At 40.0% G+C, this 23,272-nt stretch overlaps 2 protein-coding genes across 9 annotated transcripts in view; one reads left to right on the plus strand and one right to left on the minus strand.

The window, feature by feature from the left end:
• Nucleotides 1–4,197, plus strand: part of JADE1 (jade family PHD finger 1) — a 103,519-nt gene extending 99,322 nt beyond the window's left edge. For all 3 annotated transcript variants that reach the window (XM_045018079.1, XM_045018081.1, XM_045018080.1), the window contains one exon: nucleotides 381–4,197. In XM_045018079.1, coding sequence (XP_044874014.1) covers nucleotides 381–1,282 — 902 coding nt within the window. In that variant the 3' untranslated portion in view covers nucleotides 1,283–4,197. The remainder of the gene's footprint in view (nucleotides 1–380) is intronic.
• SCLT1 (sodium channel and clathrin linker 1) overlaps nucleotides 1–23,272 on the minus strand; it is a 131,860-nt gene that overhangs the window by 25,452 nt on the left and 83,136 nt on the right. For 3 of the 6 annotated variants that reach the window (XM_045018085.1, XM_045018084.1, XM_045018083.1), the window contains exons 20-21: nucleotides 22,414–22,492; nucleotides 16,252–16,347 (exon numbers count right to left, since the gene is read on the minus strand). In XM_045018085.1, coding sequence (XP_044874020.1) covers nucleotides 16,252–16,347; nucleotides 22,414–22,492 — 175 coding nt within the window. The other 3 variants (XM_045018082.1, XM_045018088.1, XM_045018086.1) reach the window with 3 other exon arrangements.

Consider the following 23,272-nt stretch of genomic DNA (forward strand, 5'->3'; position numbering starts at 1 on the left):
TATTTGTCTAGAAGATGTGTTCTAGTGCAAACACAGCTATTGGACTTCATGTGTTATGCAGGAGATCAGACTAGACAATCACAATGGCCCCAAAATCTGAGATACACATTAGCTATAATATCTATAGCGATATGGAAATTGCATCTAAATATAATTAGACCTACAGTAAGTAAGAGTTACTGAAGGCTGATCAGTGTCAGATGTCAGATGTTATGAAAGCCATTAAATGCTGGTCACGCTCCAGCATAATTAAAACAAGTTGGAGGCAGGAAAGAAAAATCCAAAAGAGGAAATTTAGGAGGTAAAAAGCAGCAGTTGTTATATCAGGGAAGTGATTTGCTTTGCCTGAACTGTGAAGTAATTCTCTGTGTTGCTTTTAGGTGTGCCTTCCTCCTCCTCCTCAGCAGAAAACATGGTGTTGTTCAACAGTCCACCTTTGGGTCCTGATGCTCCCAAAATAGAGGATTTGAAGTGGCATTCTGCTTTCTTCAGGAAGCAAATGGGCACTTGTCTGACACACACATTGAAAAAATCACACAAGGGAGACAGAGTAAGGAACAGCTCTGGAAGTGACAGAAAATCCCTGCTTAAGCAGCCCAGCCGAAGGGAAGGTGTTGTGACTCCAGGTAGCTTTTTAAATTTTGAAAAGGCCTTTGCAGAAGCACGCATTGTATCAGCACAACAGAGAAATGGGATAGTTATGCCAGACCACAGGAAAAGAAGAGACAATCGTTCCCCTTATGAGGTAATCAAGGCAGAACTGAAGGAAAAGCCTTCCAAGCACAGCCACAAGCCACTGACATCCACAGAAGTGTCTCAGAGGCAATCAGAAAACAAAAAGTCTGCGAACCATCCAGGTGGTAGGTCAGTACCTGGCACACGGAGGGATATAGTGCCTAAATGCAATGGATCCCTCATCAAAATAAACTATAACCGGCCTGTGGTTAAAGTGCCTACTACACCCACAAGCCCAGTGAAAAACTGGGGCGGATTCCGAATTCCAAAGAAGGGGGAGAGACAACACCAGGGAGAGATCCAGGAGGAGACCTGCCACCAGAACTCTAACTATCCATACTTGGGCATGGGCAGAGTTTTGCCTAAAGACAGGGCAAAAAGCAAACTAAAGACAGATAGGGAGAATGATGGGTATGCTCCTGATGCTGAAATGAGTGACTCAGAAACTGAGGTGGCTGAGAAAAAATGCAGACAGCAAAGGCTTAGTCCAAACAGCAGAATCAACAGGAGGACAGACATTATTAGGAGAAGTATCCTCGCTTCCTGACTGGACAGTAATACACATCTTCAAGCACCATGGTCAATAGAGGCACTGCCTGCAAACCCACTCTGCATTATTTATTGGTGTGAGGAGTGGTTTTTAGACATGGCTACAGATTGACAAAGAGATAACCAGTTACCCCTGAGCTGTATAAACATGTTTACGTACACTTAAGACTATGATTTTGCCCCTGTACCTGAGTCCTTATAATCTGTTTCTGTGAGAAGTTTGAACCTTTTTTATTTGCAACTTTCTTGAGGAAACAAGATGACATCACTATTAAAATGGAATCTTTGGTGGAACGCTAAAAGAATTCATTAAACACGTGGGGGGAAGGGGAGGTTACATCTGTCTCCCTTTAGCAAAACAGCACGGATAAGAATTTTTCCCTCTCCCCAAAAGCACAAGCTGTTAAATTAACTAGTGTGTACTATATCAAATATGGTTATTTAACTATCCAGCATTACTAAATCCATTACAAATACTCGCTTTCCTTGGACTGTGGCACGTCTTTTAAGTCATATTTGCCTGCAGAATGTTTTTGTTGTATTAGAGTTCAGTATACATGGCAGCTCTAAATCTTCCATAACTCCAGAGAGTTTACATGTAAATACATCCAACAGGCAGTCAGTTTTAACCACAATTATTGGAGAAAAATGAAGGGGACAGGTTAGAGCTGCAGCTGCTTAGTGATACAACAGTAACAACATGAACAGACCCAGTCTGAGCACAGAGCCATAGTCCTAAGCTCTTCAGTTCTGGGGAAAGAAGATAGTTCATCCACTATCCAAAGGGACAAATTTAGGGTCTACTGCATTCTGTGGAACAATCCACAGAGCAGCTTTAGCATTATCCAGTCACCTACCCTCCAGGAATATGATGACAATTCAAGTGGGTATGACTAACTTGAAGGCACTAGTCAGCAGGATTTCCCAACGCCAGCCACTTATGCACTAATGGTATGTACTGGGAAATCCAAGCATCTGACACTAAAGCATTACTTTAAAGAAGGACAAATATATATATATATACACACATACATATATATTTTTAAATAGAATAAAAAGGAAAGGCAATAAGTTGTGATTAGCTCTTTACATTCAGACCAAGATAAAGTGATTTCATTCTGTTCTGGACTAGAATTGATAAGAGAGGGAGCTCACAGTCTGATTACATAACTTTATAAAATAACTGCGAATGGCAATAACTAGTGAGTAAGCTATCAGCAATAACATTAACAGTGCATAGAGAGACTATTTTGTTTGTGCACTGAATAGAGTGCACATGTATCATAACAATGGATGTTATAAGAGCCTGAAATGTTTGGAATGCTGCATCAATGTAAGGCAGGCGCAAAATAGTTGAAATAAAGTTTAAGCAGAAATTAGTTTAGAAATATGGGCAGATGGAAGAATCCCTTTTTCTTTCCCTCAACCTACTGCTATCAGTATTCATAATACATTTTAACATTTAACCCCTTCTCACTGGGGCAGGGAAAGAATAAAGAAACATTAGAACTTTGCTGTTAACTTTAAGTCTTCCAGAGAATTCAGTTCACAAAATATGCTTATTGACATTCCATCTTGCTATGCAAGTTATCAAATAATTAAAAACTTCAAACAAATGCTTCCCTATAATTAGTTCTACTTTTTAAACTAAATTGAGACATAACCTTTTGACACTTAATGGAATAATCTTGGGAAGGGGAAATGTTTGTATTGAAACGATACTTTGTTAACCCTTGCTGCTCCTGAGAAAGCAGATTTATCTCATGACTTACTTCGCTGGTCAGATTAACTTGTTGTTGCACATAACAAAGGAGGAATGGTGGATCTGAGTCACAGAGAGATTCACTCTTGACATGACTTAAAATATTAAAGTTCGTATTTGATTAAAAAGAATTTTTTTATTGGCTATGGGAGAAGAGGGAAGTACAGCTGATTTCACTTTTAACTTCAGCAACATTTCTAGATGAGGGCTAAGTTTATTACTGTAAGGAGGTTGTGATATAGGGAATTGTTTGTCAAGCCATAAAAGGAAAAAAAATAAATTTGATTCTAAGCAAACATTTAACCTCACATCAGTTTGAAAGAGGTACCTGATTCATTTGCACTATTATGAATGCTAGCATTGTGCAGAAATAATGCCTTATCTGTTTTACTCCCCACACATTTAGGTTAATAAGCTTTCTAATGTTCCATGTTATGCTGAACCAAAAAAATGCTTTTCCCAAACCCTTAATTACAAAAAAGCTACAAGGCAAGCTAATTGCAGTATGACCAGCTGTAAAAGTTAGTTTCATGCCAGGCTTAGCGCTCAGCAACACAGGAGTCATAAGTATAGCAGTATCAACCCAAACCCACCCCTTGTGTTTTATTGGTATGGAATCATTCATTCATTCATTTTTTTTTTTTTTTAGCTTTACCTTTCCTTGTGCAGATTGACCAAGCAATCTCTTTGATTATGATTGGTGTATTATGTCAAAATGTAGGCTAGTTAAACTTTTGTAAAGTTGCCTGGAATGCCATTTGTTAGGGTATAAACACACACAAATCTAAATGAAGGGTTTATTCGTGTCATGTGTGCAAGTCTTAATTATTTAAAAAATTTGAAAAAAAAATTGTCATTACATTTGTAAAATCTTGTACAGAAGATTTTTCACTATGTGCCTAGCTTTGGTGTCCATTCAGCTAAAATTAAAAAAAAAAAAGGTGCATGAAGAGAAACAGATAGAATCAGAGATAAAAAGTATATGTAGAGATGACTATTTTATATTACTTGGCCCAATCCTGTATTTATTTTACCCTTTTTCTGACGTATTTATAAAGATCTAGTTGAAGACAGCTGTATTTTTTTGTTAAAATATTTAGTAGAATTGTGCCTTTGTCTGTATGTGAATAAATGCTGTACATTTTGCAATAGACTGGCAGTGTTCAATTTTAAAATCTCCACTTCTGTCCATTCTTTTCAGGTTTATAGACCACATTCATTGCCATGATATCTAAGCAAAGTTAAAATAAACATCATGCACATACGCTTAACTTTAAGTACATAGGCTGTCTTATTGCAGTAAGCTCATCATGTGCTTTAAGGTAAGCATCATGTGATTGCAGGACTGGAACCACTGTGACCAACAATTGTTACGTTTGGTGCCCAATCATAGCTTACCGGTAACAAAATGCTATTACGTATGTCTAGAGTGATATGACTGTAATACTTATTTAGTGCTTGCCATATTTTCTTTCTTACGTGTAGCATTAGTAGTCAAAGTTTTTGAAACAGGAAGGCGGCTGAGGTGCCACAAAACCAAGATATAGCTCATTCTTCCCTGTATTGGTTCTGGAGTGCCAACAGTAGTAAAACATTATTTTAATCATTAAAGGTCAGAGTATGACCCCTCCTTTATTCATATTGGTGAACAATTTCTTGAATAAGTAATCTTACTGAAATCAGTGGATCTACCTGTGATTATTTGTTCAGCAGTGTTAGTAAAGGGCTCACATACAGCCCTACAGAAGAAGTATAAACTTAGAAGAGACTCTAGTAAGTACTTTTTTTTTAAGTCACTTTGCTATCCTTGCTGTCCAAAACTGCACTTTGGACTTTTAATCATCTTAGTTTGTCTTATGGAACAAGTGAAAAGCAAATAGACGTTTGGCAGTTTGGTTAAAATAGCCAAAAATCGACAGAATGCAGAAATGTAGGTTTGTTATAAACAGAAAGAGGCCTAGTTCTTTACATTTTACAAGTGTCCCTCTGAATGTTTCTATATGTGGAATGTTACATATCCACGATCTCTTACTGGTACAGTGGCAAGTTAACCAAATCATTTATGCAACCCAACAGCATCATACTTACTGTATGTTGAAATGGGCTTCCACATTTCAGATTTGTTACAGGCTGTTCATTGCAATCGTAACTGCCCACCAGCCAAGGGTAAGACATGGCCTTATGATGCCACAACCGTCTATATCGTTTAAACAGGTGCAGCAGTTTAAAAGGAACTACATAGTCTCTGAGCTGTAGGTGAGGCACCACTTTAACAAAAATTCCAAGGATGAATGTGCAGGAAAACCCTTATCTCCTAACACATTAAGGCAACATTAAGTTTGAATCTTAGTAGACTGTAAGCTCAGGGACTTCATCACTGTCTTATATAAGGCCAGTCAGAGTGGATGTTTAATACTGTGCAACCTTAACGCTACCTGCCTATGTGTATGCATTGTAAAAAACGGTTTCAATTTGGATAACATTACAGGAATCAAAGATTCACAAAACAGACTACGATTGTAGGGAAACTCACTTTTATTCTATTGCATTATTTGGGAAATAGTAAGTGGTCACATAAATTGGGGGGAGGGGTAGCTCAGTGGCTTGAGCATTGGCCTGCTAAACCCAGGGTTGCGAGCTCAACGCCAGAGGGGGGCCATATGGGGATTTAGTGGGGGATCGGTCCTGCGGTGAGCAGCGGGTTGGACCTCCTGGCGGCCTCTGATTTTTTGTGGGGAGGGATAGCTCAGTGGTTTGAGCATTGGCCTGCTAAACCTAGGGTTGTGAATTCAATCCTTGAGGGGGCCGCTTAGGGATCTGGGGCAAAAAAATTGGTCCTGCTAGTGAAGGCAGGGGGCTGGACTCGATGACCTTTCAAGGTCCCTTCCAGTTCTAGGAGACTGGTATATCTCCAATTATTACCTTTTTTATTACCTAAATAAAGGCTGTATTTTAAGACCTGTTCATAGAGAAAATTGGACATTCACCTTTACTTTGCATCCCCAACTGGAATGTTTCATGGTGCCACCTTAATGGTTACAATAATGCTTGTTTGCACTCTAATGGAGATGAGGGCTGCTATATTAAAGAGACTAGGTCTGCACTTCAAAATATTCATTTGGCTCAGTGTCTGCAAAAAGACGTTAAAAAAGAGTAGGTGGCACTAGCTCTTTATTATCATATACAAAATGATGTTAAAAGGACATTAAGGTTGCAAAGTCAAGCATTCAGAGGTTAAGAAATGCCAGAATTAAGGTTGCCTGTGCAATTTCAGAGCCCCCACAGGTCTGAGTCAGCTGAGACAGGCCAGCCATGGGTGTTTAATTGCAGAGTAGACACACCCTTTGTAACCATCTGTGAAAAGTCTGGTTTAAGTGATTTGCCCAGCACCACGCAAGAACTCTGTGGCACAGGCAGGCATAGGACTTAAGTTCCCCAGTGCAGCTTTCAACACAACTATGAGACCATCCTTTCTCTTCCTGCAATGCGCTGCCCAATTCACTATATACCTGATTGTTCTACATCCACTGGCCGCGGATCGCAGGAGCCACGATTGGCTGGGCCTGCGGACGGGGCAGATAAACACACTGGCCTGGCCTGCCAGGGGCTTTCCCTACACAAGCGGCAACCCCTGTTTGAGAAACCCTGTTCTACAGCCTCCTCTAGAATACAACTGTTTAATCCCCAGAGCAGGTTGCCTGTACAACCTTAATTCACCCTCCTTCTGTAATTTCATTAAGAATCAGTCTTTAATTACAGGGTAACATACTATTTCCCCCCTCAAGAACCTCTGCCTCATTCAGTGCACAGACTGGATGCTGTTTACTTTATGAGCAGCTATTCAATATTTTATTCTATTCATTGTTCAATGTGTGTCCCCATGCCTCATTTACTGCACATAATTTTCTCATAGGCCTTCCCATGGTGCTCACTGCGAACAGTATCTGTTTCACGTACACTGATGAATACATGCCTGACTAACCTAATTGCCTTCTATGATGAGATAACTGGCTCTGTGGATGAGGGGAAAGCAGTGGACATGTTATTCCTTGACTTTAAGAAAGCTTTGGTACAGTCTCCCACAGTATTCTTGCCGGCAAGTTAAAGAAGTATGGGCTGGATGAATGGACTATAAGGTGGATAGAAAGCTGGCTAGATCGTTGGGCTCAATAGGTAGTGATCAATGGCTCTATGTCTAGTTGGCAGCAGGTATCAAGGGTCAGTCCTGGGGCCGATTTTGTTCAATATCTTCATTAATGATCTGGAGGATGGAGTGGACTGCACCCTCAGCAAGTTTGCAGATATCACTCCTCCCATTTTAGTGTCAGATATGCTGGAGGATAGGGATAGGATACAGAGGGACCTAGACAAATTAGAGGATTGGGCCAAAAGAAATCTGATGAGGTTCAACAAGGATAAGTGCAAAGTCCTGCATTTAGGAAGGAAGAATCCCATGCACTGCTACAGACTAGGGACCAAATGGCTAGGCAGCACTTTTGCAGAAAAGAACCTAGGGATTACAGTGGATGAGACGCTGGATATGCGTTAACAGTGTGCCCTTGTTGCCAAGAAGATTAATGGCATTTTGGGCTGTATAAGTAGGAGCACTGCCAGAAGATCGAGGGACGTGATTGTTTCCCCCTATTTGGCATTGGTGAGGCCTCATCTGGAGTACTGTGTCCAGTTTTGGGCCCCCCACTACAAGAAGGATGTGGAAAAATTGGAAAGAGTCCAGCAGAGGGCAGCAAAAATGATTAGGGGTCTGGAGCACATGACTTATGAGGAGAGGCTGAGGGAACTGGGATTGTTTAGTCTGCAGAAGAGAAGAATGAGGGGGGATTTGATAGTTGCTTTCAGCTGCCTGAAAGGGGGCTCCAAAGAGGATGGATCTAGACTGTTCTCAGAGGTACCAGATGACAGAACAAGGAGTAATGGTCTCAAGTTGCAGTGGGGGAGGTATAGGTTGGATGTAAGGAAAAACTTTTTCACGAGGAGGGTGGTGAAGCACGGAATGGGTTACCTAGGGAGGTGGTGGAATCTCCTTCCTTACAGATTTTTAAGGTCAGGCTTGACAAAGCCCTGGCTGGGATGATTTAGTTGGGGATTGGTCCTTCTTTGAGCAGGGGGTTGGACTAGATGACCTCCTGAGGTCCCTTCCAGCCCTGATAGTCTATGATTTATTATTTTCACAGCATCCCTGTGAGATGGAAGTATTATCCCCATTTTGTAAATGGAGAACTAAGGCAGAGAGAAATTAAGGTAAAAAGTATCCATTAATTTTGGGTACCCAATGTGAGACCTCATTTTTCAGAGTACTTAGTGTTATTATACAGCACTTTATATGTTCAAAGAAGAAGCTCCCATTGACTTTGGTAGCAACTGTGAGTGCTCAGCACTAATAAGCTCCTGAGGTCTGATTTTTTTTTAAGTCAGGCATCCAGAAAACAAGGGGCACACAATTAGGGTATGACATGCATCCGATGAAGTGGGTATTCACCCATGAAAGCTCATGCTCCAAAACGTCTGTTAGTCTACAAGGTGCCACAAGACTCTTTGCTGCTTTTACAGATCCAACTGTCCTGAAACACCTGGCTGGGGCTCAGGCTGTGGGGCTGTAAAATTGTGATGTAGACATTTGCAGGGTCCCACAGCTCTGGGCTCCAGCCCAAGCCTGAACGTTTAACTGCAATTTTACAGCCCCACAAGTCTGAGTCTATATACCTTCTGACTGTTCAACAGCCTCCTCTAGAACACAAACATTCAATCACTAGAGCAGGTCCATTCCGTGTATTTAGAGCCTGCTCTCAACTCCAATGCCTGGACCCACCACAGCCCAAGGCATCCAGAAATTTCGATTGCAGGGAAAATCATGCTCAGGGAAGATGAAATCTTCAGAAAATTGAACTGTTTTAGCAAGTCTCTACTGAGCATGTATGAATTGAGGTTTTTTTCAGTCTTATGTCTTGGTCAAATTTGGACAAAAAGGCTACCCTCTACTAAATTTCAACTTCCTGCATGGGGGTGCTAGAGCTTCTGAAAGACAACAAATCCTGACAATCTTAATATCAGCAAAATGTACTCTGCCCTGGCCTAGTTTTTGGAAATGGCTGAATTGTTTTGGCTGAACTTTTCCAAGAAGTTTAGCAGGGTTCTAAAGCAACTGAAAACAGAGTCTTATAAAGGGAATTGTCAACAAGCTTTATAAGGCAGTACAGCCTATAATTATGATGTCAATATATGTGTTAATTTCCTTCAATAATAAAAGATCTGTAATCAACACACCATTTTGAACTGAAAGCTGGGGATACTTGCAGTTTGAACAGCACTATCAACCCATACCTTTTTTGGTTTGTATTAGTTGCCTCTATTATTTTATAGCTTCATACCTCAACTGCATATTCCCTAAATATAAGCTATTTTACAAGCTCCAGTACACAACCTCACGCAAAATGTGCACAGAAGGGGCAATTTTACCTCTGATTCATGATGTACAGCCCGTAGTCTGAGCGTTAGAAATCACCCCTTCTTGACCCACACCAGCCATTGCTCTGATGAGAAATGGCTCAACCAGTGTTGAGTCATTCTCTAGCTTGGATTTATTGGTCATCATCTGTGGAAATTGTAAACATTTCAATAAGCCATCATTAATTCACTAGAACCAGAGAGTGCTTGTTCCTGATTAAATAAATTATTCCTTTGATTTTAGGACATTCTTTCAATTATACTCCCATTTATTGCTGATGGTGTCAATAAAATCAGAGTGGAAATAAAATATGAGAAAACAGGCAGCTTTTCTCTTTTATGAAGATGGGCTTTTAGGAATTCAATATATGAATTGCAGCACTGTGATGTGACAAGGGCAGAAGTGTTAAAAGATTAAGAGCAGATACTGTAAAATTTGAATGTTTAGTAAAAACTAGCTCTGTATGAGATCAGCTGAGGTGCTCAGGCTCCCTGTTTAAATGCAAAGAGATGGACAGCAAGTGAGGTGCTCTGAGTGAGGGAACCACAGGTTTTCAAATGCTCTCTCTCTTTTGGCTTAGTGTCTAGGTTTTTAGTGATCTTTCTGGCATGCTGCAAGCCTCGCCTATTTTTTGGGAACAAAGATTAATTGGAGTATGTGGTGGCTAACGGTATAAGGAGAAACAGGAAAGTGAATCCACGCTTACTTGAAAACCAACTTTGAGTAACAGGTTCACAGAGCCAGCCTGCCCTTGGCAGAGTGTTCTGTTATAAATCGGGCTTGGCACTAGGATACATCAAACTGAGGAAGTGATTGTTTAAATGTATACTCCGTGGTAGGAGACAGCAATAGTTATTCTTTCTTAAGTCCATTTTTTTTCTTAGATTATTAAATGAGGAGATTTATCCTTGCCTATGGAAGTTGTCTTAACTGACAGACTCTTCGTGGGCAGGAGAGACCCCTACCTGCCAGTGACTGACTGTCTGGTTCTGCCCCTAAAGATGCAAGCAGGATGAAGATACATATATGCATCTTATTCAAAGAAAGGAAAATTTCAGGTAACCATGGGTGAATTATCAGTCCAAATAAATTTAAGTTGCATTGTCCTTTATATTGTAAACATGTTGCAAGGGAGGAGGAAATATACAGTATTGTGAAAACTTTAAAATAAACACAAGAAATTAAAATCACTTACTTCAGACAATGATGGACTTTCAAGGTCTGTCAGATGAATTTTCAAATGTTATATATACTTAAAGAGAAAACAGTTTAGAGTCTAATATGCTAATTTTCCTTCAAATGCCCTTTTTATAATAATTGCATAGAATTTGCCATCCTCAAAGCAAAAAGGACAAAATATAATCTCAGGAGAGTCCTTGAACCCTTATTCTGTGGAATTAAAATGAATATTTTGTTATGAAAGTCAAGGGGGTGCATAATCACTACAGATACCTCTGTATGACTACACCTAGGCTGTTGTATAGTGTGCTGCTAGGAATAACAGTTGCCACAGGTTCCCATACATGTGCATCCCAGAGAAAGGAGCTGATCACAGAGGTAAGGCACAACTGTGAAGTAGCAATTAGAGTAAGAGTACAATTGGGAAGAGCCTGAGTGTACCAGAGACCAGTTTAGTATCTACATTTTACTCTTTTCAATGGACACCACAAAGGAAACAAACTGAAAAAAACCACAAATAGTGTACTCAAAACAGTGAAAGGCAGGGCAGCCATGTGCAAAATTACCACACACACTATTTGAAACTTAGGACATAATTTTCATTCATCAGTTTCATTCATCAAAAAGGATGCAGTCCATTCTTTCCCATACACAATCTGTTTAGAAAGTACATAATTTATTACATTGCACTTGTACATTAAGAAAATGTCATACAAAATGTAATTAAACAAATCATTTGTACATATAGAGTAAAGGTGTTTATAACTGCCAGCATATTTCTTTAATACTACTTTGTCATGATTGCCATTAAGTAAAAAAAAAAAACAGCAACACCATACTATGCACAGTACATTTGTGTAATTTTACATTGATGAAGGTAGGCTTCATTCTACATTTGAAATCATTATATTATTTTGCAGACTCTCACTATATTTACTGTAAAGGAGCCACAATTCAGCTTTTTTTCCCTCTTGTGCAAATAGAATGGAAAATGTTTATGCAAATTACACAAGTCTAGCTATGCGCTATAGGCTTTAATGCTCCAATGCCATGTTCCTCTGACAGATTTTCAAATTCTTAAGTGGTGTGAATGAACAAAGTATATTTTTTAAATATTTTCTAGATCCACCATGGACGCAGCTATTTTTCTTTGCACAGTAATCACATTGAGCTGCAATTAAAAACAAACAGTCAATAGTTTCACTATTCCACGGAAATCTCAATAAGCAAAATGCCATGGAGGAGACGGAATAAACACAGATAATTGAGATTTTGCATACTTGAAAGAATTCTCAATATATACCCATGGCTGTGACCCTATTTCACATACAAAGGAGTTTTGAATGACTGAGGATTGGGTAATAGGGGTTGTGCTGTACTAAAATAAAATGCATGAAACGTAGAATTCAAATTATTTTAAAATAATGCAATGTCTGTCTAAAGGACTGCATGTTAGTGGTGATTTTCAGTGTTGCACCCTTCTTTTATGGGTATTAGACTATTAAGTAAAAACCAATCACTAGCTATTTAATAGAAATATTACATTTTATAGATAGTGTCTTTCATCCCAAAACTGCTACACATGCTACTTTTTATACATACTGCATCACTGAAATGCAAACCTTTGTGGTAGAAGGCAACAGCTAAGGGAATAAGTGGCACATAGCAAACTGCACAATCGTAGACAGATGAAATTTGGGTCACAGTTACACAGGCAAACGCCTACTCCAAACTCCTACCTTAAGAAAAGGTATGTGGGATCTTTAATGTTGAAACAGGGTAGACAGGACATATTAAACATATGCAACATTTCTATTCAGGACAATTTGCAGTGGGGATGTTTGAGTTTCAAGCTTTGAGTTTTCTTTCTTCCTGACACTCACTGCAAAGGTGAAACAAGCAAAACTACTGTATGTATTTTCCATGTTGCTCATTTCTGCTTATTATCCCTGTCTGTCAGACGGCAGTTCTCCTAATATCTTTGGACCTAACAAATCTAGCTATTTTCCATCCACTGCTTTCCCACTAATAAGCACTAATGCACTCCAGGCAATCTTAGAGGGAGTAACATTCAAGACTACCGAACTGTAGTAAACAGTTCAATTTGAGAGCACAATGCTAATGAGGAAGGGATGGTATAACTGTTTCATGTGCAGGATAGTTTTCCTGCTGCTTACAGCTCTGTAATTTTTGCCTTGTGATTCTAATGTAGTTAATGTTATTACTGGAAGGGAATTGTGTGTATGGAGGGTATTCTGGTGCTGGATGAACATCAAACTCTTAAGCTGTAAAACTGCCCTCCTGACTTTGTAATTTATGTCCAAAATGTATCATGACTGCTTCTTGGAGCAGCTTGTCCTGGACCCAACCAGGACAGAGGCAATTCTTGATTTAGTCCTAAGTGGAGCACAGAATCTAGTCCAAGAGGTGAATGTAGCTAAAATGCTCAGTAATAGCGACCATAATGTAATTGAAATTAACATCCTTGCAGGGGGGAAATGCCAAAGAAACCCACCACAGTAGTATTTAACTTCAAAACGGGGATTACACAAAAAAGGGGATGCTAGATAAATAGAAATTAAAAGGAAGAGTCACAAGAGTGAAATGCCTGAAAACTGCATGGAGACTATTTAAGACCACCATAATAGAGACTCAAACAAAATGTATACTCCAAATTATAAAAAAACACGCAAAAAACAGTAAGCGGATTTAAAAAAAAAAAAAAAGCCACCATGGCCAAACAGCAGAGTAAAAGATGCAGTTAGAGACAAAAAGACATCTTTTACCAATTGGAAGTCAAATTCTGGTGAGGAAAATAGGAGCATAAACTCTGGCAATTCAAGTGTATAAATATAATAGGGCAGGCAAAGAAAGAATTTGAAAAGCAACTAGCAAAAGAGAAAAACTAATAGCCAAAATTTTTTTAAAGTACATCAGAAGAGGGAAGTCTGCCAATCAATCACTGGACAACTGAACTGCTAAAGAAGCAGTCAGAGAAGACGAGGCTGTTGCGGAGAAACAATGAATTTTTTACATTAGTCTTCACTGCAGAGGATAGAGGGGAGATACTTAAAAAGACTGGTTCATGTGTAGGTGACAAATCTGAGGCATTGATCCAGATTGAGGTGTCTGTTGGTAGAGGTGGTTTTGGAACAAGCTAATAAATTAAACAGTAATAAGTCACCAGGACAAGATGGTATTCAGCCAAGAGTTCTAAAGGAACTCAAATGTGAAATTACAAAATGACTAACAATGGTATGTAACCTATCACTTAAATCAGCCTCTCTGCCAGAAGACTGGAGGATAGCTAATACCTAACATAACATAGATTTTTATAAAAGTTCCAGAGGTGATCCTGGCAATTATAGGCCACTAAGCCTAACCTCAGTAACAGGCAAATGGGTTGAAACTATGTAAAAAACCAATAATCAGACATATAGATAAATATGTTGGGGAAGAGTCAACAAGGCTTTTGTAAAAAGAAATCATGCCTCACCAATCTAGTACAACTGTTTGAGAGGGATTAATAATCATGTGGACAAGGGTAAGCCAGTTGTTATAGTATACTTGGACTTTCAGAAAGCCTTTGACAAGGTCCCTCACTAAAGGCTCTTAAGCAAAGTAAGCAGTTATAGGATAAGAGGGAAGGCCCTCTCATCGATCAGTAAATGGCTAAAAGACACAAAAGAAAGTATAGGAATAAGTGGTCAGTTTTCACAATGGAGAGAAGTAAATAACAGGGCCCCCCAAAGATCGTTACTGGGACCTGTATTGTTCAATATATTCATAAATGAGGTGGAAAAGGGAGTGAACAGTGAGGTGCCAAAATTTGCAGATGATACAAAATTACTCAAGACAGTTAAGTCGAAGCTTACTGTGAAGAGTTGCAAAGAGATCTCACAAAACTGGGTAACCTGGCAACAAAATGGCAGATGAAATCCAATGTTGATAAATGGGAAGTAATGCATATTGGAAAACATAATCCCAACTATACATACAAAATTATAGGGTCTAAACTAGCTGTTACCACTCAAGACAAAGATCTTGCAAGTCATTGTGGATAGTTCTCTATAAACAGCTGCTCAACGTGCAGCAGCAGTCAAAAAAGCTAACAAGGTTAGGAACCATTAGGAAAGGGATAAATAAGACTGAAAATATTATGCCACTACATAAATCCCTGGTACACCCATATCTTAAATACTGCATTCATGCAGTTCTGGTTGCCCCATCTCAAAAAAGATAAATCAGAATGGGGAAAAGTACAGAGAAGGGAAAAAAAAAAGATTAGGGGTATGGAACAGCTTCTATATGAGGAGAGATTAGAATGACTAGGACTGTTCATCTTGGAAAACAGATGACTAAGGGGGGAGGATATGACAGAGATCTAAAAAATCATGATTGGTATGGGGAAAGTAAATAACTAAGTGTTATTTATACCTTCACATAACACAAGAACTAGGGGATCACCCAATGATATTAAAAGGCAGTAGGTTTGAAACAAAAAAAGGAAAATATTTCTTCACACAACACTTGTTGAACTTGTTGCCATGGGATGTTGTAAAGACTAAAAGTATAATTGGGTTTAAAAAAGAATTAGATACGTTCATGGAGATAGGTCCATCAATGGCTATTAGCCAAGATGGTCAGGGACACTACCCCATGCCCTGACCATGTATCCCTTAACCTCCAACTGACAGAAGCTGGGACTGGATGATGGGATGGATTACTCAATAATTGCCCTGTTCTGTACATTCACTCTGAGGCATCTGGCAGTGGTCACTGTCAGAGAAAGGACACTGGGCTACACAGACCATTGGCTTGACCCAATGTGGCTGTTCTTATGTTTTCTCCCCAAAATTATGAACTATGTGAGGGAGAATCACTCTCCTCCCCACACAGCAACACAAGTTTCCTTTTTAAGTTATTTACTTTTGTGGAGGGAGACTGAAAATTGTAAGCTAAAAGTAAGAGGGTATATGATAGAACTGAGTAGACACAGAACATGATTAAAAATTTCCCCTCCGTTGACATTCCAACTTGTCTCTTTTTCCAGTATGAGGCTAAGACACCTGTCATCTAGTTGGGCCCTAGAAATTCCTGACCCACAACTGTCTCTGTCTTAAACTAGCTTTCACTGCCTAAAAAAGCCTAAGCCACTTAAAAGCCTTAATAAGTGGGCTCCTTCCTTTGTTGCAAAAGATTACTAAAAACTCACATGCTTTCATTAATATGATGAGAACCACATAAACAGAGTTCACATCTAATTTATTTCCAAAAACATATTACATGAAAGCACTGGATTTTCATTGATGTGCCCAAGTGAAGTATTCCACTCCCTCATAATGGTCAGAAGAAAGCTTGGAGTATGGTTAAATATATTCTAGTTCTGAAATGACACATTTTGCCAAGTTAGATCAGCTACTTTACTAGTTATAATAAATAAATAAACAAACAATTACCTCTACCCTAGGGAGATTCCAAAATAACATTTTTTTCTTGTAACATTCAAAGACCTCTTGTTATGCAGCTGTAATAAGGTTGTTTTCTGATTACAGTTTTGTACCTGTTGAGATGCTGTAGCTGCCTTCTGTTCTGCCTGTGTTAGTCGCCTTTGAAGTCTGTTGACTTTTTCTTGATGCTCCATCATTAATTTTTCATTCTGTATAAGTGAAAGATCTTATTACAACTGTAAGTTTCATATATATTGCAGTAAAAAAACTGAACAAAAGGAGTTTGGTCAATGCCAAATATTGGAACTATTTACCATCTACAAGACAGGAAATTATATACACTTGTGATTCTGAATAATTTCCAGCTCACAAACATTATATAAAAGCACAAATCCTGTTTTACATTTTTGATTGTACAAATTTTCTATACAAAGTAGACTTCAAATCAAGTTACATTAATGTCAATATTTTAGTTTAGACATCTCATAAAAGTTGGCATTTCTGGAATTTTGGAAAATTTCTTACCTGATAATTTCCTTGCTGCTCACAGCATCTATCACAATTCTGATATGTATGGGCTATTCCCCAACATCTGCAGTTTCCAGAGGAGGTTCAAAGCTGCAGTACAGCCTGTGCTAGCCACAGCCCCTTCTGCTTTGTGCCAGATGATTCATTCCAAAGCTGTGAAAAAAACTCAGCCAATGCTTAGTAACAATAACTTCAGTGACAACTAATTATTTATGAACAGTAGGCTACTGTGGTACCTATCCAAATAAAATACTGACCCCTTGACTGTGAAGGTAACCAGGATGGGTAGAATTGTGGAAGACGCTGCTGCTAGCAGAAAGGAAATTACTGTATAAGAAATTTTCCATTCTTCAGCCTAGCGTCTCTCACAATTCTGATATACATGAGAAGTAGCAAGCAGAGAACAGGAGTAGAACAGTCAGAAAAGTGAACATAAGAAATAGGAAAGACCCTTTTTCTGAACTGCTCAAATAGCCAGGTTATGTCTGGACCACTACCTGCAGTAACCTTCCTGCCAAAGGAGGCCTCTATGGAGACAGAACGTCCACCTTATAGTGTATGATAGAGGTGTTAGCCAATGATCATGTGAGTTGCTCTGCAGATCTCTGCAGTGGAAGTACACACTCTTTTGGCCCATAAGGTTGCCATGCATCTTGTAGAAGATGCCTTGATTCCTTCTGGAAGAGGTGTACTGGATGGCTTGTATGCCTCAGTGATGCATACTTGGATAGTATGGGATAGTTTGGATACTCTAAACCCTTGGCACTTTGGGATGAAAGGAACTGAATAGGAAGCCTGAGCTCCTTGTGTATTGTACACATTTGATGTCAGTTTTCAGTGCTCGTCTGACATCTAAGGTGTGCCACTGCTTCTCAGTCAGTGCTGTGGCGATGGAGAGAATGAAAGAAGTCACTAACTCAAAGAGATGGGTGGTGAGGGCTTTCAACACCAGTGGTAGGACCCACTAAGGGAAGACTGTTCTGACAGCCCTGAGCAATCGGGATACCTGAAGGTTCTGCCAAGGATCCTGTGAATTTGCATATTTGTTGCACTCTTGGCATCAGGCACTGAACTTGGTCCACATGAGTAGATTTTCAGTGTTGAAAGTGTTCTGGATGACAGCAGAGGCCTGGATCATTTTGGAAGATAAGCCGAGTGTCGTTAACATTTCCCTTTCAATAGCAGGCTGTCAGTTGAAGATTATCTGGGTCTAGGTGGAAAAAAGATAACAGGTCTTTTTGGAAGCTGCAACAGTTGTTATCAGATCAGTGAACCAGTATCTCCTTGGTCAGTTCAGAGTTCTGTTATCCTTCTTGCCTTATCTTTTGGTTCATCCTTCCTAGGAGAGAGAAGAGTGGGAATATGTATAGCAGGCCTTGAGACCATGTGTGAGACAGAGCACTGGGCCTGAGTTTTGCTTCCTGGGTGAAGAGTTTTGGCTATTTTGAATTCTTGCGATTGTCAAAACAGGTTGACTGAGGGGAGACCGAATGTCTGTGAGATCAGAGTGAAGACCTCCTGGTTCAGGCATCACCCTGAGCAGCTGACTTTGTGTCTGTTGAGCCAGTCTGCTTTTAGGTTCTGTTCTTCTTTTGTGTGTATCGCCTTTAGGGAAGTGCAAGTCACGTCTGCATGTTCCATTGTCTCCACTGCTTATGCATGCAGTTGTGGTTGTCTGGCTAGACCAGGACTTGGTTGCTCTCTAGGTAGGTCTGGAATCTCAGTAAAGCTAGTTTGTCAGCTGTGAGGTCCAAGAGCTTGATGATGAGATTCCTTTTCCCGGGCTCCAGCTACCCTACATTTTTCTGGGTCCCAGAAGTGTTCCCGATCCCTTCAGACTGGCATCTGTTGGCTGCAGGCCTGGAAGGCATATTGAAAGACCCCTGCAGATGTTCTCTGGGACCATCCATCATTTTAGGGAATCCAACATCTGGTTGGGAATCATTACCCTGTCTTACATTCACTCCAGAAAATGGTTCCATACTCTCAGAAAAGAGGCCTGGAAACACAATGTGACCTTGCCCATGTGGAGACCCATATGCATGAGACCTGAATGCCCAGTAGCTAGAGACACTGAGCTATGGTTGGCCTCATGCATTTGTCCAGCATGGATAGCAGATCCTGGCTCATCTGAAATCTGTCTAAATGATGGTTAGATCTTAGACACCACAGTGTCTATCTCCACCCCAAGGTAAATTGTGTTTGTTAAGGGAATCATGGAACTTTTCCTCATGTCATTGCAAAGCCATACGCTTGGAGGCAGTCCAGTGTCTGGGCTGTGGCACTGCATGCTGCACGGCCTGTGAGCTATGCCTTGCTGTGATTACAACTAGCCACTAACTAAAGACTCCGGGTACATAGGCGAATCATAAGGAAAAGGCTTTGTCATGCTAAGGACTTTGTTGGTTTGGAGGAAAATTCATTTAGGTTTCCTTGGAAACTTCTGCTCCAAATTTTCTCCTCCTGCCAGAGTAACAGTCCCTTCTTAGATGACCTTGGCGTTGGTAGCAACTAACAGATTCCCGTGCTGGCTTTGATAGAGAGGACAGAGATCTCTCTGCCGTCTCAGCTACTAAATTCTCTAATGTTTCCCCTAACAGATCCTCACTGGTAAATCTAGATGCACAGAATATCTATTTAGAATGAGTGATGACTATTCATAGATGTAACATGACATCCTTGTAGCTACCAAGTTAGAAGCCATTACACATCACAAATCACATCAAGGGTTTGACCAAGACAGGACCCAAGACATTTCACTCCAGTCAAGGATCATACCCTAGAAGATGAACCATTTGTTTATCACGAAGTAGGCTTATCTATTAAATAGATGAAAAACCTTTGGTCTGAACAGCTATAACTGAGGTTTTGAAATTGCTGTGCAATGTTTAATTGCTCTTATGGTCTATGGGGTTTTGCAACACTTTCTGAAGGTGAGACATCCTCATTTGGATCTTATGATGCCCTCAAAGGAGGCACCAGCGGGAAAACACATATCATAATAATGCTCAAAGGGAAAGATGTTTTATTATTAAGTTTCTTGCAGGCCAATGACTGACATTGTGTCGTGGACAGACAAGGTGGATGAGGTAATATTTTTTATTGGACTGACTTCTGTTAGTAAGAGAGAGAAATTTTCAAGCCAGAGAGAGCTCTTCTTCAGGTCTGGGAAAGATATTCCGAGCATCACAGACAAATGCAAGATGGAACAGGTTGTTTATCATAAGTAGTTAGCACATATTCTAAGGCATCATTCAGGGAAGAGTGGCCCCTTAACACCTCTTGAGTCATAGGACAAAAAGGAGGGGGGGTTTAATGGATTAATTACAACAATCTGTAACCCACTAACCCTTCCTTTTGTTCTAGAAAGGGTCTTGTCTTATATTTGCAGTCCTTTGTTGCCCCACGACTTACCAGGAGGAGGCCAGGAGGCTTGAAAACAAAAACATTTTAGCTTCTCAGAAAACAGCTAAAATAACAAATCTAAAAGAAAAAGATGGGGCTGAGGAAAACTACTAATGTGGAGGCAGAAGATCTGGCAGCAAGCAGGAGAAGGGTGTGTGGCTAGCTTTGAGCTGCCTCCAGAAACTGCAGACAGGAGGGGTATAGTTCATACATATGAGAAATGTGGGAGATGCGGGACTGCATAAAATGGAGGTTACTTACCTGTAACTGGAGGTGCTTTGAGATGGGTGGTCCCAATCTGTATTTCATAAGTGGGTATGCATGTGCACCATGTTCCTGAATCTGGATTTTTTTTTTTTTTTAATAAGTAGTGTCTTTTGGCCCACACGTGTACTCTGAACTGAGGGAATGAAAGGTGATGCAGGCAGATTCCTCTCCAGTTTCCCATTTTCAACACAGTCCAAATAATTCACAGCAGAGGGGACGGAAGGAGTGTAGTGGAATACAGATTGGAACCACACATCTCAAAGAATCTCCAGTTACAGGTAAGTAACCTTCTTATCTTCTTTGAGTGATGGTCCCAATGCGTATTCCACGTGTGAGAGATTAACAAGTAGTAGTCAAACAGGAGGTGGATGCCAGGACACAGAAGTGATAGCAGACTGTAGTACTGCTGTCCACACAGCTGAATCCTTGGATGACTGGGACCAGAACATAATGCTTCATGAAGATATGCAAAGAGCTCCAAGTAACTGCCCTACATATCTCATAGTATGGGTACATCATTTGCCCTCTGGTGGAATGAGCCCTCAAACTGTGTGTGTGTGCGCGCGCACCCAACATACACTTAACTGTGCCAATATAGCTTGACCCCTTAATTGCTCTTCTATGAAAACAAATAGTTTAGGTTTCTTTCCAATGTCCTTTGTAGATAAAAGGCGAAAACACTTTGTATATCCAGAGAGCCTTCTCTCTTCCCCTGAAGCATGTGGTTTCAGACAAAGTACTGGTAAGTGGATTACCTGATTCTCATGAAATTCAGAAACTACTTTAGGGATGAATCTGGGGTAAGGGAGTAACGAGACCTTTTCCTTATAGAAGATCGCATATGGCAGGTCCGCCATGAGCGCTCCCAGCTCATTGACTCTTCTGGGTGATGTCATAGCTATTTGAAAGGCCACCTTCATAGACAGATGGCTCACCGAGCATGTGACTAGAGGCTCAAAGGGAGGTTTAGTGAATGACGACAGGACAAAATTGAGGTCCCACTGAGGTGCCAACTTTACCAATGGTGAAAAGGATCTGAGACGCAGTCTCAGAAGTCTAGTTGTGACAGGATGAATGAAGATCATATGGTTATCTATCAGAGGAGGGAAAGTTCTGAACACTGCTAAATGTACTTGCACAGAACTGAGGGTGGGACCTGAAGACTTCGGGGTAAGTAGATACTCTAAGGGTATGTCTACACTACAAATTACTTAGGGCTATGAATAATCCCCACCCATAGTAATGTAAGTTGTACCAACCTAAACACTGGTGTAGACAGTGCTATGTCAGTGGGACAAGCTCTCTCACGGACACAGCTACTGCCTCTCATGGAGGCAAGTGTTAAGCTGATGGGAGAGCTCTGTCCTGTTGGCTTAGGGCGTCTTCACCAGACGTGCACTACAGCGGCACGGGGTGCAGGGACGTGCTGGTCGCCACTTTCTGTAGCTCCCATTTACTGGGAATGGCGAACTGCGGCCACTGGGAGCTGTGGGCGGCCATGCCTGCGGACAGTCAATGTAAACAAACTATCTCGTGGCCTGCCAGCGGATTACCCTGATGGGCCGCAGATTGCCCACCACTGTTTTAGAGAGTGCTATCCCAGATGTACTACAAGTGTGACAAAGGCATATCTGTGTTCAAAAATGTCCATTAATTATTTAATAAGGCACACTCTTCAAACAAACCTTCCTTTACTTTTAATGTATAATGGAAGGCACCATTCGTTTATTCATTCCTACAGATATTCTGTTAACTCAACCACTCATATAGTATGGTAAGAACGCTACCTTTTTTTACTATGCTACTGCATAATGAATATAATGGGCCCACCTTTAAAAGGCATGCATGAATAAGATTAAATGATCTTTAAATAACATTTTATGAATCACAACACAATTTATATATTAGTAACCATGAAAGAGGATCTCTCCTTTCTCATGTTTTATGATTCGGGAGCAAAGTTAAGAGAGATTCTAAAATCTTCAGAGGCACTTATAAACTAACTATGTAACTCATTTGGATAAGGTTCAGTAAGATTCTACAATATGTAGTTCTCATGAGGGTCATTATCTTACCTCAGCTATCTTTTCATTTGCCATTTCCAGCTGAGAAATCAGCTCTTGTGTATGAAGTTTCTGTCGACTCAGCTCACTTCTATCAATCAGACCAAAGAAGCTGATTAATGTACAGTAATGCATCTGTTATCCAAATAACTAACATTTAATAGATCCTTTCTTGAGGAAGTTTTCCTGGTTTAGTCCATTTTTAATTAGACTGTTGCTCACAACAACTCAGAAAATATCCCAACTCTAGCTTCTCTTAAAAAGGGTGATGGCAAAGACATGGTGTATTTTTTGTTAAGACCAACAGCCCTTGGAGTTGTCTTCAGCATAAATACTCACATTATACAAATGTAGCATTAAGCACACTGAGTATACATACAAATTTTATTTGCAGTGTTCCCCGCTTACATGTTAATAAACTGATTTCAACTAAATTAATGTCATATGATTAACCTAAAAACAAGCATATTGATCAATTCAGGGAAGTACCTCTCTGATGTACAGTCTGAAGTACATAAAATATAATTGCTCATTTTAATCTTTAAAAATGTAGGCAGAGATATGGCAATACAACTTGTAGAGAGAAAGGTACAGTATTATGATATAACAACAAGTGTTAAGGTAAGACATTACTTAAGAGTAGAAGGAATTATGTAAATTGTAAGGTGGAAAAGGATACAGGAAAAGGACAACAGCCATTCACTCAAATGGAGAAAAGAGGGAGAAACATAACTTTCAAACAGAAACTAATCAGCTGGAAAACAGCCTCTCCCCCAGTCTGTAATTAGTAGTTAGTTTATAAGTTAAACTTCAGAGCATTTTGGAACAGCTTGTTCAGTATGAAAAGTGCTTCTAAAACCCACATTCTGTT

This window comes from Mauremys mutica, chromosome 5 (genome assembly GCF_020497125.1).
Source record: "Mauremys mutica isolate MM-2020 ecotype Southern chromosome 5, ASM2049712v1, whole genome shotgun sequence".
NCBI classification, from domain to species: domain Eukaryota; kingdom Metazoa; phylum Chordata; order Testudines; family Geoemydidae; genus Mauremys; species Mauremys mutica.